At 38.1% G+C, this 14,181-nt stretch overlaps 1 protein-coding gene across 1 annotated transcript in view; it reads left to right on the forward strand.

Annotated features, from left to right (window-relative positions):
- The window catches only part of LOC128693938 (pseudouridylate synthase 7 homolog), a 94,639-nt gene extending 80,996 nt beyond the window's left edge, over positions 1–13,643 (forward strand). Inside the window, exons 14-16 of the mRNA XM_070090989.1 lie at positions 2,379–2,533; positions 10,864–10,964; positions 12,537–13,643. Coding sequence (XP_069947090.1) covers positions 2,379–2,533; positions 10,864–10,964; positions 12,537–12,902 — 622 coding nt within the window. The 3' untranslated portion in view covers positions 12,903–13,643. The remainder of the gene's footprint in view (positions 1–2,378; positions 2,534–10,863; positions 10,965–12,536) is intronic.
- Positions 13,644–14,181: the final 538 nt, after the last annotated feature.

The raw sequence follows: 14,181 nt of genomic DNA on the forward strand, positions 1-14,181 counted from the left end.
ATACAGTACCTATGCAAGTTGCAACAACACAAAAAATTGTAGTAATTGGTGTAAAATTCAGCATCAACGAGGTAAAAAGCTCAGTTCCCCAAGGCACTGTCCTGGCACCTCTGCTGTTTCTCATTCTCATAGCAGACATAGATAAAAACACCCGTGACAGTTTTGTATCATCACTTGCAGATGACACTACTAAAATAAACATGCAAGTCACTATGACATCCAGTGGTGTAAGTTTCAGCTGCTTAGGTTTGGAAAGAATGAAGAGCTCAAAAGGAACACACTATACAAAACTCAAGAGTTTTACCAAATAGAATGAAAGGAACACATAAAAGACCTGGAAATAATTATGTCAGCTGACTTTCTTTCAAAGAACATAATAAGACAAAGATCACAACAGCTGGAGGATGAGGGGGGTAGGTAATGAGGACTTTCAAAACAAGAGAAATAATGCCAGTGGTGACACTTCATATCACTGGTGCTCCCTCATTTGGAATATTGCGGAGTGCTGACAGCCCTGTTCAAGGCAGGAGAAATATCAGTGCTGGGACAGATAAAGAAATCGTTTACTAACATTGAGCCAATAAAGCGTCAACATTCGTGGCCCCAGACTATTCAGCATCTTACCAGAAGATATCAGATATCACAGCTGGAAGAAGTGTATAAGTCAAAGAGAAAACTGGAAAAGTATCTTCACCAGGTGCCAGATCAACCAGGCTGTGATGGATATGAGGAGCAGTGAGCCTCCAGTAGCAACAGCCTGGATGACTAGGGAAGCACCATACGAGCCTGGCCCGCGGCTGGGCTCCAAGAGTAGTGAGACTCTCAAAACTCCTCGAAGGTACATCAAAGGTAAAGGTATGATGAACCAGAATGGCATCTAACTTCATATCCAGTTTGTAGATAAGTGTGAATTATTCTAACCATGGTATTGTGACTTATATATTCTTCATAATTACGTTGAATGGCATTTTCTATGTGTGTTGATGCCATTCATCTTTATTAAAGCCATTTTGAAAGAAACACTCCCGTCTGAAATTAGGCGTGATTCTCACAACCAAAAATAAAAAAAATAATAATTTAGGAGATTTTCAGGGTAAAGTGTTGCTCCTAGTGGTTCATTGAATTTTACACAGCAAACAAATTCTTCAAATATTGTAATATAGCATACCCTTGGTATTAGCACCATTCTTGTCATTGTCACTGCTATCAGCATTTTATTCCCACAAAAATGTGTCCCAACCCTGTCATTACTATAATGATGATAAACATGCTGATTGTGGTATTAAGGTTTTTTTTTTTTTTTTCCTCATCTCTCACTGAGGTGGGGTTATCCAAGTAGGAAACATCATTTATTCAACTGCTGTCCAGATATATGCTGGGACCACAGTTCAGATGACTATAAACTGCAGTATCCAGTTACAGTGCAACCATTGCTTTTTCCACCTATAAGGACTCTGGTCTAACTAACTAGTTTCCCTGAATCTTTTCATAAATGTTACTTGCTCTCACTCGAGCACAGAACACATGCCTCTACTCCAATTAACAATCTCACACAAGTCTGTTGCATGTTCAAACCCCTCTAGCACTGGAAACTTTTTTTTACCCCATCACTCCAACCATTTCTGGGATGATCCCTTCCCCTTTTTGCCTTCCACCCCTGATTTATACACCTTTCTCGCCCAGTCTTTCTCCATCCTCCCTAAATGCCCAAACCACTTCATAGGGGCAACAGCAGAATTTCTATATTGGGAGGCTTTGGGTTGGATATCTGGTGGGAAGGGGAGGCTAGGAGACTTCTCGTGGTAGCATTATTATAATTATTACTATTTTTATTTGCGGGGCTTGGGGGGTGCTGAAATTTTCCCCTTGGTGCTCTCATTACCACTTCAACAACACCTCCAGCCCTTTGAATTATGCCTTTGGTAACACCACACTGTCTTCAAATTTTGTGTATAAAGGCCAAAATGCTCCTCCCACTTAAATTACATCATATTTAGTTTAATTTCAACCTGACTTCTTTTATTTATATATTCTTGAGGGACAATTTTATTTTTTAAAGAAAGAACAGTGTTCAACAAAAAAAATTACATACGTTTTCCTCAGTTTGAGGGTTCAGGTCATTGACTTGTAGCCATTGTCAAACTACTTTGCCAAAAATCATGGGTCTTCTCTTTTCTCTGTGTACTTATGTTTTATTAAATAAAATTATTACATTTTCTCTGTGCTGAAATTTATTGAAATTAACTACACATTCTTTATGGTAGAATTATAAGGCATGGTGTGAATGTAGTATTTCTTTCTTTCATACTGTATTATTATGCAGAATTGATTTGTAATTATATAGCTCACTATTTTAGCATAAATTTTTCTATGGACAGAGCTTATGCAGCACGAGGTGTTTATCGAAGAATGGTGGTGGTGCCCACAAATACGTCTGGAAAAATATGTTACTACAGGGATGCATCCAAATCACTACTGCAGTCAGATATGGACAAGTTGTGGGGAATTAAAGTTGAGGACAACATTCTTAAAGGTAACAATTTAAAACAATTGAATTTTTTTAATTCTTTCTTCCTATTTATTTTTAATCTTTTAACTGTAAAAATATAGCTCTACATTCTTACTGTTAGCCCTCCAAATGTAGATCTGTGTTTTATTTTTCCTGCCTTCAAATTTGGCACAATAGGTCCAAGAGGCCTAGGCTGTATAGAATGGGTCTTAACACTCAGTGTGTGCAGTATTAAAAAAATCTTGGACCACTTAGCACCTTGGGGGATCACCAGGTCAATTGAGCACTAACTAGAGCAAACAGTGTGGCAAATCTCAGGAATTCACTTAACATTATGTCGTATTAACTCCTTTTTCTACGAAAGTGATGTTAACCCTGACTTTAGTGGCTTTGAGATGGATGTGGCCACCATCAGTAATGTAGAGTGACACTGCATCAAGGATTTGATACACTTCAGCACATCTAAAGACATTGCTGGGACCAGTAAATGTGACCAAGGCAGGTGAACATGTTCACCTGTCAGTGTGTTTGTGACTGATTACTATTTCCATACCTAATATTTGTGATTATCAGAACATAGAAACTGCATAAATAAAAAAAAAAATGAAAAGTTATATTGGCAACATTTCTGCAAGCTGCAGAACACTCATTCAGAGCACTAGCAGAGATGCTGAGATCAAAGCTGTGACAGTTAGAGGCTTAAAGAATAAAAAAAAAGGTATTAAGTCACTGGAACTATACACAAATAACCCTCACATAGGAGACTGAAATTTATGACGATATTTCAGTCTAGCTTGGACCATTCATTGGGTTATTTTTTTTTTTTTTTCAACAGTGGCCTTCTCCCACCAAGGCAGTGGTGACACTACAGAGAAAACACATTCGCCAATGTTCACTCAGTACACTTCTGGATTGATGGTGACTGACATCACAATCATATTACCCTTCCAACTGCAACATCCAGACATTCCACTACCCAGTCCTGTGATAAATGCAACCAAAAATGTTTCCTCCTCGGTTGTTTCAAGATGATCAAAATGTTATACAGTGGAACCTCGGCTTACGAATGCCCCACGATGCAAATTTTTCAGGATACAAACTGTCGTTTGGTAGATTTTTTGCTTCTGGATACGAACGAAATTTCAAGATGCGAACTTCCCTCTCAAGGAAGGTTTCTTAAATAAATAAATAAATAAAATATTTATTTCTTTGCTAAGGTTACAATGTGTGTTTACATATCATAATATGATTGGAGCACAGAAAGTAAGTATCATGCCGAGGCATATCGAGGAGACTTTACCTAATACTAATAGACTACTTACGTCTAGACAGGTGAAAAGTGTACAGTGGACCCCCCACATAGCGATATTAATCTGTGCAAGAGAGCTCATTGTTATGCGAATGAATTTTCCCCATAAGAAATAATGGAAATCAAATTAATCCGTGCAAGACACCCCAAAGTATGAAAAAAAAATTTTTTACCACATGAAATATTAATTTTAATACACACAAACTGAAAAAGGCATGCACAATTACATGACACTTACTTTTATTGAAGATCTGGTGATGATTGATGGGATGGGAGGAGGAGAGAGTATTAGTGTTTAGAAGGGGAATCCCCTTCCATTAAGACTTGAGGTGTCAAGTCCTTTTCTGGGGTTACTTCCCTTCTTCTTTTAATGCCACTAGGACCAGCTTCAGAGTCACTGGAGTTCTGTCGCACAACATATCTGTCCATAGTGGCCTGTACCTCTCGTTCCTTTATGACTTCCCTAAAGTGTTTCACAACATTGTCAGTGTAATAGTCACCAGCACGGCTTGCAATAGCCGTGTGAGGGTGATTTTCATCCATGAAGGTTTGCACTTCAAGCCACTTTGCACAGATTTCCTTAATCTTTGTAGTAGGCAATTTCCTCAATTTCTCTCTCCCCTCCAAACCAGTTTCCTCAGGTCTGGCCTCTTGCTGTTGAAGTTGATCTATCAGCTCATCAGTGGTTAGTTCTTCATTGTCCTCCTCCACCAACTCTTCCACATCATCCCCACTAACCTCCAACCCCAAGGACTTTCCCAATGCCATAATGGATTCCTCAACTGGCATAGGATTCTCAGGGTTAGCCGGAAACCCTTCAAAATCCCTTTGGTCTACACATTCTGGCCACAGTTTCTTCCAAGCAGAGTTCAAGGTCCTCTTAGTCACTCCCTCCCAAGCCTTACCTATAAGGTTTACACAATTGAGGATATTAAAGTGATCTCTCCAAAAGTCTCTTAGAGTCAGTTGAGTTTCTGAGGTCACTACAAAGCACCTTTCAAACAGAGCTTTTGTGTACAGTTTTTTGAAGTTTGCAATAACCTGCTGGTTGATGGGCTGCAGGAGAGGAGTGGTATTAGGAGGGAAAAACTTCACCTTAATGATTTCATGTCCCCATAAAGTCGCTCTGCCACGTCTGTAGGATGACCAGGGGCATTGTCTAACACCAGGAGGCACTTAAGTTCTAATTTCTTTTCAGTTAGGTAATCTTTCACATTGGGGGCAAATGCATGGTGTAACCAGTCATAGAAAAAGTCCCTAGTGACCCATGCCTTACTGTTTGCCCTCCACAGCACACACAAATTTTCCTTGAGGACATTCTTTTGCCTGAACTGTCTGGGAGTTTCAGAGTGATACACTAATAAAGGCTTCACTTTGCAATCACCAATAGCATTGGAACACATCAACAGAGTAAGCCTGTCTTTCATAGGCTTATGTCCTGGGAGTGCCTTTTCCTCCTGAGTAATGTAGGTCCTGCTTGGCATTTTCTTCCAAAACAGGCCTGTTTCATCACAATTAAACACTTGTTCAGGTTTCAGTCCTTCAGTTTCTATGTACTCCTTGAATTCCTGCACATATTTTTCAGCTGCTTTGTGGTCTGAACTGGCAGCCTCACCATGCCTTATCACACTATGTATGCCACTACGCCTCTTAAATCTCTCAAACCAACATTTGCTGGCCTTAAATTCACTCACATCATCACTAGTTGCAGGCATTTTTCTAATTAAATCGTCATGCAACTTCCTAGCCTTTTCACTTATGATCACTTGAGAGATGCTATCTCCTGCTATCTGTTTTTCATTATTATTATTATAATCAAAAAAGAAGCGCTAAGCCACAAGGACTATACAGATATCTGTTTTTCATTTATCCACACCAATAAGAGTCTCTCAACATCTTCCATCACTTGCGATCTCTGTTTCGAAAACACAGTTAAACCTTTGGCAAGAACAGCTTCCTTGATTGCCTTTTTGTTGCCCACAATAGTAGCGATGGTTGATTGGGGTTTACTATACAACCTGGCCAGCTCGGAGACACGCACTCCACTTTCATACTTATCAATGATCTCTTTCTTCATCTCTATAGTAATTCTCACCCTTATTGCTGTAGGGTTGGCACTAGAAGCTTTCTTGGGGCCCATGGTCACTTATTTTGCAGATAAAATCACCAGAAACACTGTAATAATACGAAATATTCCGATTGTATGCTTGGATGTTACCACGGAGGCTGGCTGGTAAACAATGCCACCGGCGGAACGTGAGGCTGGCTAAGGGCGCACATTAGACACGTATCGGACGAACAGCGTTGAGCGGGTTTTTTAGCGGTATGCGAGGCAAAATCTTGGCGATAAAATGTAGCGGTATGCGGATTTAACGTTATGTGATGCCAATGGTATGCGGGGGTCCACTGTACTAGTAGTGGTTACCAATATTTTGCTGATGATGGTGCCAACTATTGGCAGCCTTTTGAGGTTTCTCCTTACTATTATATTGTATTATTATTATTATAACTATTATTAGTAGTAGTATGTACGTGGTGATGGGCTCTTGACCTAGGAAATTGTATCTGTGCTCCAGTTCCCTAAATTAATAATATAATTATAATAATACAATATAATAGTAATAATAATGTGTTGACATTTTTTATTTTTTTTTTTTTCATATTTTTGTGCCAAATGCTTAATAGAAATTGGTAACCCTCTGGGTGGCTGTAGGTACAGTGCCAACTAAGTGTCAAAAGGAAGAGGTGTGCCACTCTGAGTGACTGCAGCAGACTTTCGGATGCATAATTTTGTCTTATATTGTATAAATTTCTTACACAATGCCTCGCTCAAAGAGACAGTATTTGCGTACAATCAGTGTGACTTTGTAAATGGTCCAAGTCGGACCGGAATGTCGTCATAAGCTTCTCTCTTTTATGTGCGGGTTATTTGTGTATTAGAAACTGTGAAAAAAGCTAAAGAAACGAAGAAGGCAGCAGCATAGAGTGGGGCAGCTGGCCGCCACCACCACTGGCCACAGTGATCATGTGTTCACCTATGTATATATCTCTCTTGACCACACCTGTGGTCACACATGTGATAACCTCATCACTTATCATAGATAAACACAAGCTAGGCTGTGGACTGGAAAGATACTAGAGTGGGATAGTAAATGGCAAATGCTTTCTGCCGCTGCTGGCGTCGCCATCACTTGCCTTATTATGGCCTATTTTATTCATTCTACAGTATATAATATCATATTTCTGTGGTATTAATATTGTTTATTATGTCATGTTAGATAAATTGTTTTAGATAACTAAGCCATAGAGTTGACTTTTTTTTTTTTTTTTTTTTTTTTTTTTTTTTTAAAAAAGTCGGCCGTCTCCCACCGAGGCAGGGTGACCCAAAAAAGAAAGAAAATCCCCAAAAAGAAAATACTTTCATCATCATTCAACACTTTCACCACACTCGCACATTATCACTGTTTTTGCAGAGGTGCTCAGAATACAACAGTCTAGAAGCATAAACATATAAAGATACACAACATATCCCTCCAAACTGCCAATATCCCAAACCCCTCCTTTAAAGTGCAGGCATTGTACTTCCCATTTCCAGGACTCAAGTCCGACTATATGAAAATAACCGGTTTCCCTGAATCCCTTCACTAAATATTACCCTGCTCACACTCCAACAGATCGTCAGGTCCCAAGTACCATTCGTCTCCATTCACTCCTATCTAACACGCTCACGCACGCTTGCTGGAAGTCCAAGCCCCTTACCCACAAAACCTCCTTTACCCCCTCTCTCCAACCCTTTCGAGGACGACCCCTACCCCGCCTTCCTTCCCCTATAGATTTATATGCTTTCCATGTCATTCTACTGTGATCCATTCTCTCTAAATGACCAAACCACCTCAACAACCCCTCTTCTGCCCTCTGACTAATACTTTTATTAACTCCACACCTTCTCCTAATTTCCACACTCCGAATTTTCTGCATAATATTTACACCACACATTGCCCTTAAACAGGACATCTCCGCTGCCTCCAACCGTCTCCTCGCTGCTGCATTTACCACCCAAGCTTCACACCCATATAAGAGTGTTGGTACTACTATACTTTCATACATTCCCTTCTTTGCCTCCATAGATAACGTTTTTTGACTCCACATATACCTCAACGCACCACTCACCTTTTTTCCCTCATCAATTCTATGATTAACCTCATCCTTCATAAATCCATCCGCCGACACGTCAACTCCCAAGTATCTGAAAACATTCACTTCTTCCATACTCCTCCTCCCCAATTTGATATCCAATTTTTCTTTATCTAAATCATTTGACACCCTCATCACCTTACTCTTTTCTATGTTCACTTTCAACTTTCTACCTTTACACACATTCCCAAACTCATCCACTAACCTTTGCAATTTTTCTTTAGAATCTCCCATAAGCACAGTATCATCAGCAAAAAGTAACTGTGTCAATTCCCATTTTGAATTTGATTCCCCATAATTTAATCCCACCCCTCTCCCAAACACCCTAGCATTTACTTCCTTTACAACCCCATCTATAAATATATTAAACAACCATGGTGACATTACACATCCCTGTCTAAGACCTACTTTTACCGGGAAGTAGTCTCCCTCTCTTCTACACACCCTAACCTGAGCCTCACTATCCTCATAAAAACTCTTTACAGCATTTAATAACTTACCACCTATTCCATATACTTGCAACATCTGCCACATTGCTCCTCTATCCACTCTATCATATGCCTTTTCTAAATCCATAAATGCAATAAAAACTTCCCTATCTTTATCTAAATACTGTTCACATATATGCTTCAATGTAAACACCTGATCTACACATCCCCTACCCACTCTAAAACCTCCTTGCTCATCCGCAATCCTACATTCTGTCTTACCTCTAATTCTTTCAATTATAACCCTACCGTACACTTTTCCTGGTATACTCAGTAAGCTTATTCCTCTATAATTTTTACAGTCTCTTTTGTCCCCTTTCCCTTTATATAAAGGGACTATACATGCTCTCTGCCAATCCCTAGGTACCTTCCCCTCTTTCATACATTTATTAAACAAAAGTACCAACCACTCCAACACTATATCCCCCCCTGCTTTTAACATTTCTGTCATGATCCCATCAGTTCCAGCTGCTTTACCCCCTTTCATTTTACGTAATGCCTCACGTACCTCCCCCACACTTACATTCTGCTCTTCTTCACTCCTAAAAGATGGTATACCTCCCTGACCAGTGCATGAAATTACTGCCTCTGTTTCTTCCTTAACATTTAAAAGTTCCTCAAAATATTTTCGCCATCTACCCAATACCTCCATCTCCCCATCTACTAACTCCCCTACTCTGTTTTTAACTGACAAATCCATATTTTCCCTAGGCTTTCTTAACTTGTTTAACTCACTCCAAAATTTTTTCTTATTTTCATTAAAATTTCTTGACAGTGCCTCTGGGATCCCACTCTATCATCTGCTCTCCTTTTGCACTCTCTCACCACTCTCTTTACCTTTCTTTTACTCTCCATATACTCTGCTCTTCTTATAACACTTCTGCTTTGTAAAAACCTCTCATAAGCTACCTTTTTCTCTTTTATCACACCCTTTACTTCATCATTCCACCAATCACTCCTCTTTCCTCCTGCCCCCACCCTCCTATAACCACAAACTTCTGCCCCACATTCTAATACTGCATTTTTAAAACTATTCCAACCCTCTTCAACCCCCCCACTACTCATCTTTGCACTAGCCCACCTTTCTGCCAATAGTCGCTTATATCTCACCCGAACTTCCTCCTCCCTTAGTTTATACACTTTCACTTCCCTCTTACTTGTTGTTGCCACCTTCCTCTTTTCCCATCTACCTCTTACTCTAACTGTAGCTACAACTAAATAATGATCCGATATATCAGTTGCCCCTCTATAAACATGTACATCCTGGAGCCTACCCATCAACCTTTTATCCACCAATACATAATCTAATAAACTACTTTCATTACGTGCTACATCATACCTTGTATATTTATTTATCCTCTTTTTCATAAAATATGTATTACTTATTACCAAATTTCTTTCTACACATAGCTCAATTAAAGGCTCCCCATTTACATTTACCCCTGGCACCCCAAATTTACCTACTACTCCCTCCATAACATTTTTACCCACTTTAGCATTAAAATCCCCAACCACCATTACTCTCACACTTGATTCAAAACTCCCCACGCATTCACTCAACATTTCCCAAAATCTCTCTCTCTCCTCTACACTTCTCTCTTCTCCAGGTGCATACACGCTTATTATAACCCACTTTTCACATCCAATCTTTATTTTACTCCACATAATCCTTGAATTAATACATTTATAGTCCCTCTTTTCCTGCCATAGCTTATCCTTCAACATTATTGCTACTCCTTCTTTAGCTCTAACTCTATTTGAAACCCCTGACCTAATCCCATTTATTCCTCTCCACTGAAACTCTCCCACCCCCTTCAGCTTTGTTTCACTTAAAGCCAGGACATCCAGCTTCTTCTCATTCATATTATTAGCATTATTTTGTCATGCCTCTTGAGAGGCTGGAATGGATTAATTGCATTTCAATTAATTTAAATGAGGAAAATTGACTCGGCATACAAACAAGGCTTCGGAACGGATTAAATTTGTAAGCCGAGGTTCCACTGTACAGTGGACCCCCAGTTAACGATATTTTTTCACTCCAGAAGTATGTTCAGGTGCCAGTACTGACTGAATTTGTTCCCATAAGGAATATTGTGAAGTAGATTAGTCCATTCCAGACCCCCAAACATACACATACAAATGCACTTACATAAATACACTTACATAATTGGTCGCATTCGGAGGTAATCGTTATGCGGGGGTCCACTGTATTTACTTGACCAACAACAGTTAAGGATTTTTTTTTTATTAACACCAGATTGAAAAAATAGTCGGAAATCAGAAAATACATTATTTTGTAATTCCCGTTTTAAAGTTAATTTCTTAAGAAATTGGAATAATGATTTTTCCTTGTTTCTTCTCAGATGGACCACAAAAATCTGTTATTGTGGAAATGACCTTACCATCATCATCCTATGCATCTGTGGCATTAAGAGAGTTGCTTAAGAGAGACACCTCTTGGCAGGTAAGCAAGAATAAACAAGTAGCCTTCAAAATATATATCTTGTACAATATACTTTATTTTTTTTTACCTCTAAGGCTGTCTTTTGCCATAGGATCATTGCCACAAGGCCCTGTCCCAGACCAGGCCTCCCATGACCTGGAGAAGAAAACATATTGCTCTCATCCATTAACCTGCTGTCCTTTTAGAAGCGTGCTGATGACAATTCAGATGAACATCCCCACCCTTTCCAAAATAAATATACGGTATATGTGTGTGTTCATATTTAATACCTCAATGGCTATCTTCCACCAAGGCAGGGTGATTTGTATTAAAAAAATGTATGCATATTTACGTTTTGTTTCTTCTTTCCTTAAAATGTAAATTTTTAGTGCCTATTAAGGAAGTTAATAAATACACTTGCCTTTTGGCTTGTTTTGCAGAAGCTGCCCATCTTAAAGTTGTATTTCCTCCTGTTCCTTTTACCACTTTCCATATAACCTATATTGAGTGCCTTTATTTTATATTGCATTAGCCTTTCATAGTGTTTTTCCTTTCTTGTAGACTAGTTTATATGTGGAGGTGTTTGAACTGTAGAAAACTCCAAGCACAGTACTTAAATCTCAGTGCTATTTAGCTTACTTTTTTTTTTGTGAGATACATTCAACTTTTATTAATTTTTGTACGCTACCTTTTTTATTCCTGGATAAAACTTGCCCCACCCCCTAGGTCCTTGCTTATAATAATGAGAGTAATAATGTAGATACTGCAGTAAATGGTAATGATCAGCTACTCTGAAAACAAAAGCTTACTCATTTATCTCATATCTGTTCTAATTTACATTTTTCGTTTTTCAAACATTGCTTAACACCAGACTTCATTACATAGTCTGTTTTGGATAATTTTTATATATAAACTGTGCAGGATCTGTCTCAGATGTTAAAATTATCAACTTTTTCATTGGGTCTGTTTTCACTATTACACGTCTCCTTCAGATTAAATTAAAGCATTAAGCACTCGATTTTCTATTTTGCATAAACTTTTATTATGCCAGCAGTCATTGTTTTTCCTCCACTGAACTGGCTGTATTCCACCGAGGCATGGTGACCTAAAAAAAAAGTTTTCCTTTTTAAATTTAGCATTTTAGTTGCCACTTACAAGACACATGGCTTACGAAGGGAGAATTCTTTTCCACTTCCTCAGCAATGTAGTTATATAAATAAAAGCAGTTGGAATAAGTACTGATTCTTGTGGTTCTTCCCTCGTGACTTTTTTTTTGTCTATCAAAACCATGCACTAAACCCACAAGGATCATACAGTGCTAACTTCCTAATATATATATTCATCACAGTACTTAAGACCAAGACTATTTTTCATTTTAACCCTTAAATGGTCCAAACGTATATATACGTTTTTTCAACATCTGAAAGTATGTAAAAAAAAACTTTTATCTACATTTTTTTTGTTACATTTGAAAATATGTAAAAAAAAGTAGATCTACTTTTGTAGCACTACGAATTTGAACGTCAATCTCTTTGGACTGTTTAAGGGTTAAACACAGCTCTGTTCTAACAAATTACTATTTTATTATTTCAGTTCCAGGCAGCACAAAATATGCCTAGCAATGTAATTGATCGAAGCCGAGACATTAGTGGAAGAGGCAGGGGAAGAGGATGGAGAGGATCAGATAGAGGATCATGGAAACCAACACCTTGGGCTTCTTCATGGAGAGATGAACGTAGTACAGCATGGCAACAACAGGGAAGAAGTGGAGGGGGAAGGGGATCATTTAGTCCGTGGGCTGACCAGGGAGGTTTTAGGAGCCGTGAGTATGGATGGAACAGTAACCGTGGAGGATATGGAGCACATGTCACTTACGGTGCTAATAGTGGGTGGGGGAGAGGGGATAAGAGGATCTGGAGGGGAGGTGATAGCTGGGCAAATAAAAGGGGAAGGTTTTGAATAAATGGATAATTCAACCAACTTAATTGGGCTAGAAGTAAAATGAAAACTTACAGATCAAGTTTGGTGTCCATAGACTGTTGTTCTTGTCTGACCTCTGTGTACTTATGTGTTGGTCTTTTGAGACATTTGTAAGGGCTTACATGTTCTAAAGTATTGGTACAATATTCTAGGTTTAATCTAATTTTGATAAATGGTATGTAAATCAATACAATTTTATAGTGGTGGGTTTTGACTTATTAAAAGTATGCTCATTCATAATCATGAGATTTCATCTGATTGAACATGCCTTCAGTAAATAACATCTGTATTACCAGCAATGTACAGTCTTGATATGGTTAATTTTAATGCGAGTATAATACTTATGACATCAAGTTTGATTGCTTTAGTATTTGATAATAGTCTTGAAGATAAGTTATTTTGGAGCAAATTTCTTTTTATACTGTCAATATTATATTTAATAAGTTTTGCTGTAGTATTTAACAGCTATTGTACTTGTATTTCAATAATTTTAATAAAATAAGTAATGAGAATTGTCTACAGGTAGAAGGAAGTGGTATGATGATTAAGAGTTGCATGCAGATTTGGTTGTATGAATTTAAACAATAGTAAGAACTGGAGTTTGTTAGAATGATGTGAAGCTCCTGAATGTTTAAATATTAAGGAAATGAAGTCATTTTTGTGTATGTCTGGCATTATCAGACAGTTGCAAGCAATGATTTAATAAAGTTGTTAGACTTACATGAATATCCTTTCAAAGTCCTTGCATGGAAGATCTGTTTACCATTTCAGTTGGTTGCTCCTTTGCAAAGTGATTTTGGTTGAAGTGTGCTGCATTACACATGTTCTGAATTCTGACTTGCCACCAAAATGAGCCTGTATTAATTTTTAAACCAATGGGTTTTTAAAAAACTGCTTAATTCTATTTAAAAACATTTTATTATGTCAATGTAGAACAAGTGAGTCTGGCTATATTTTCCACAATAAAACAAATTGCCTCTCACAGAAGACAATGTTATTGCAGACCTTTTAAAATTTATTGAAGTCTACTTGTCCAAAAGCTCCAAGAATGAACCTTATAGCTACAACAAAAAACTAGAAAAATGTTTGAACATTAACATAGAACTGCATCTGCTAGTTCTGTTACTATCTATATATCAAACTAAGTGCTAAACCTGATATCTGTATGATGACAAAAAGATCATGAATCAAAATTAAATAATCCCCTGCAGTCTCTTATGCTTAAGCCCAAAAACAGTAAATTAGTGAAAAACAATGC

The sequence above is a fragment of the Cherax quadricarinatus genome, chromosome 33 (genome assembly GCF_038502225.1).
Source record: "Cherax quadricarinatus isolate ZL_2023a chromosome 33, ASM3850222v1, whole genome shotgun sequence".
NCBI classification, from domain to species: domain Eukaryota; kingdom Metazoa; phylum Arthropoda; class Malacostraca; order Decapoda; family Parastacidae; genus Cherax; species Cherax quadricarinatus.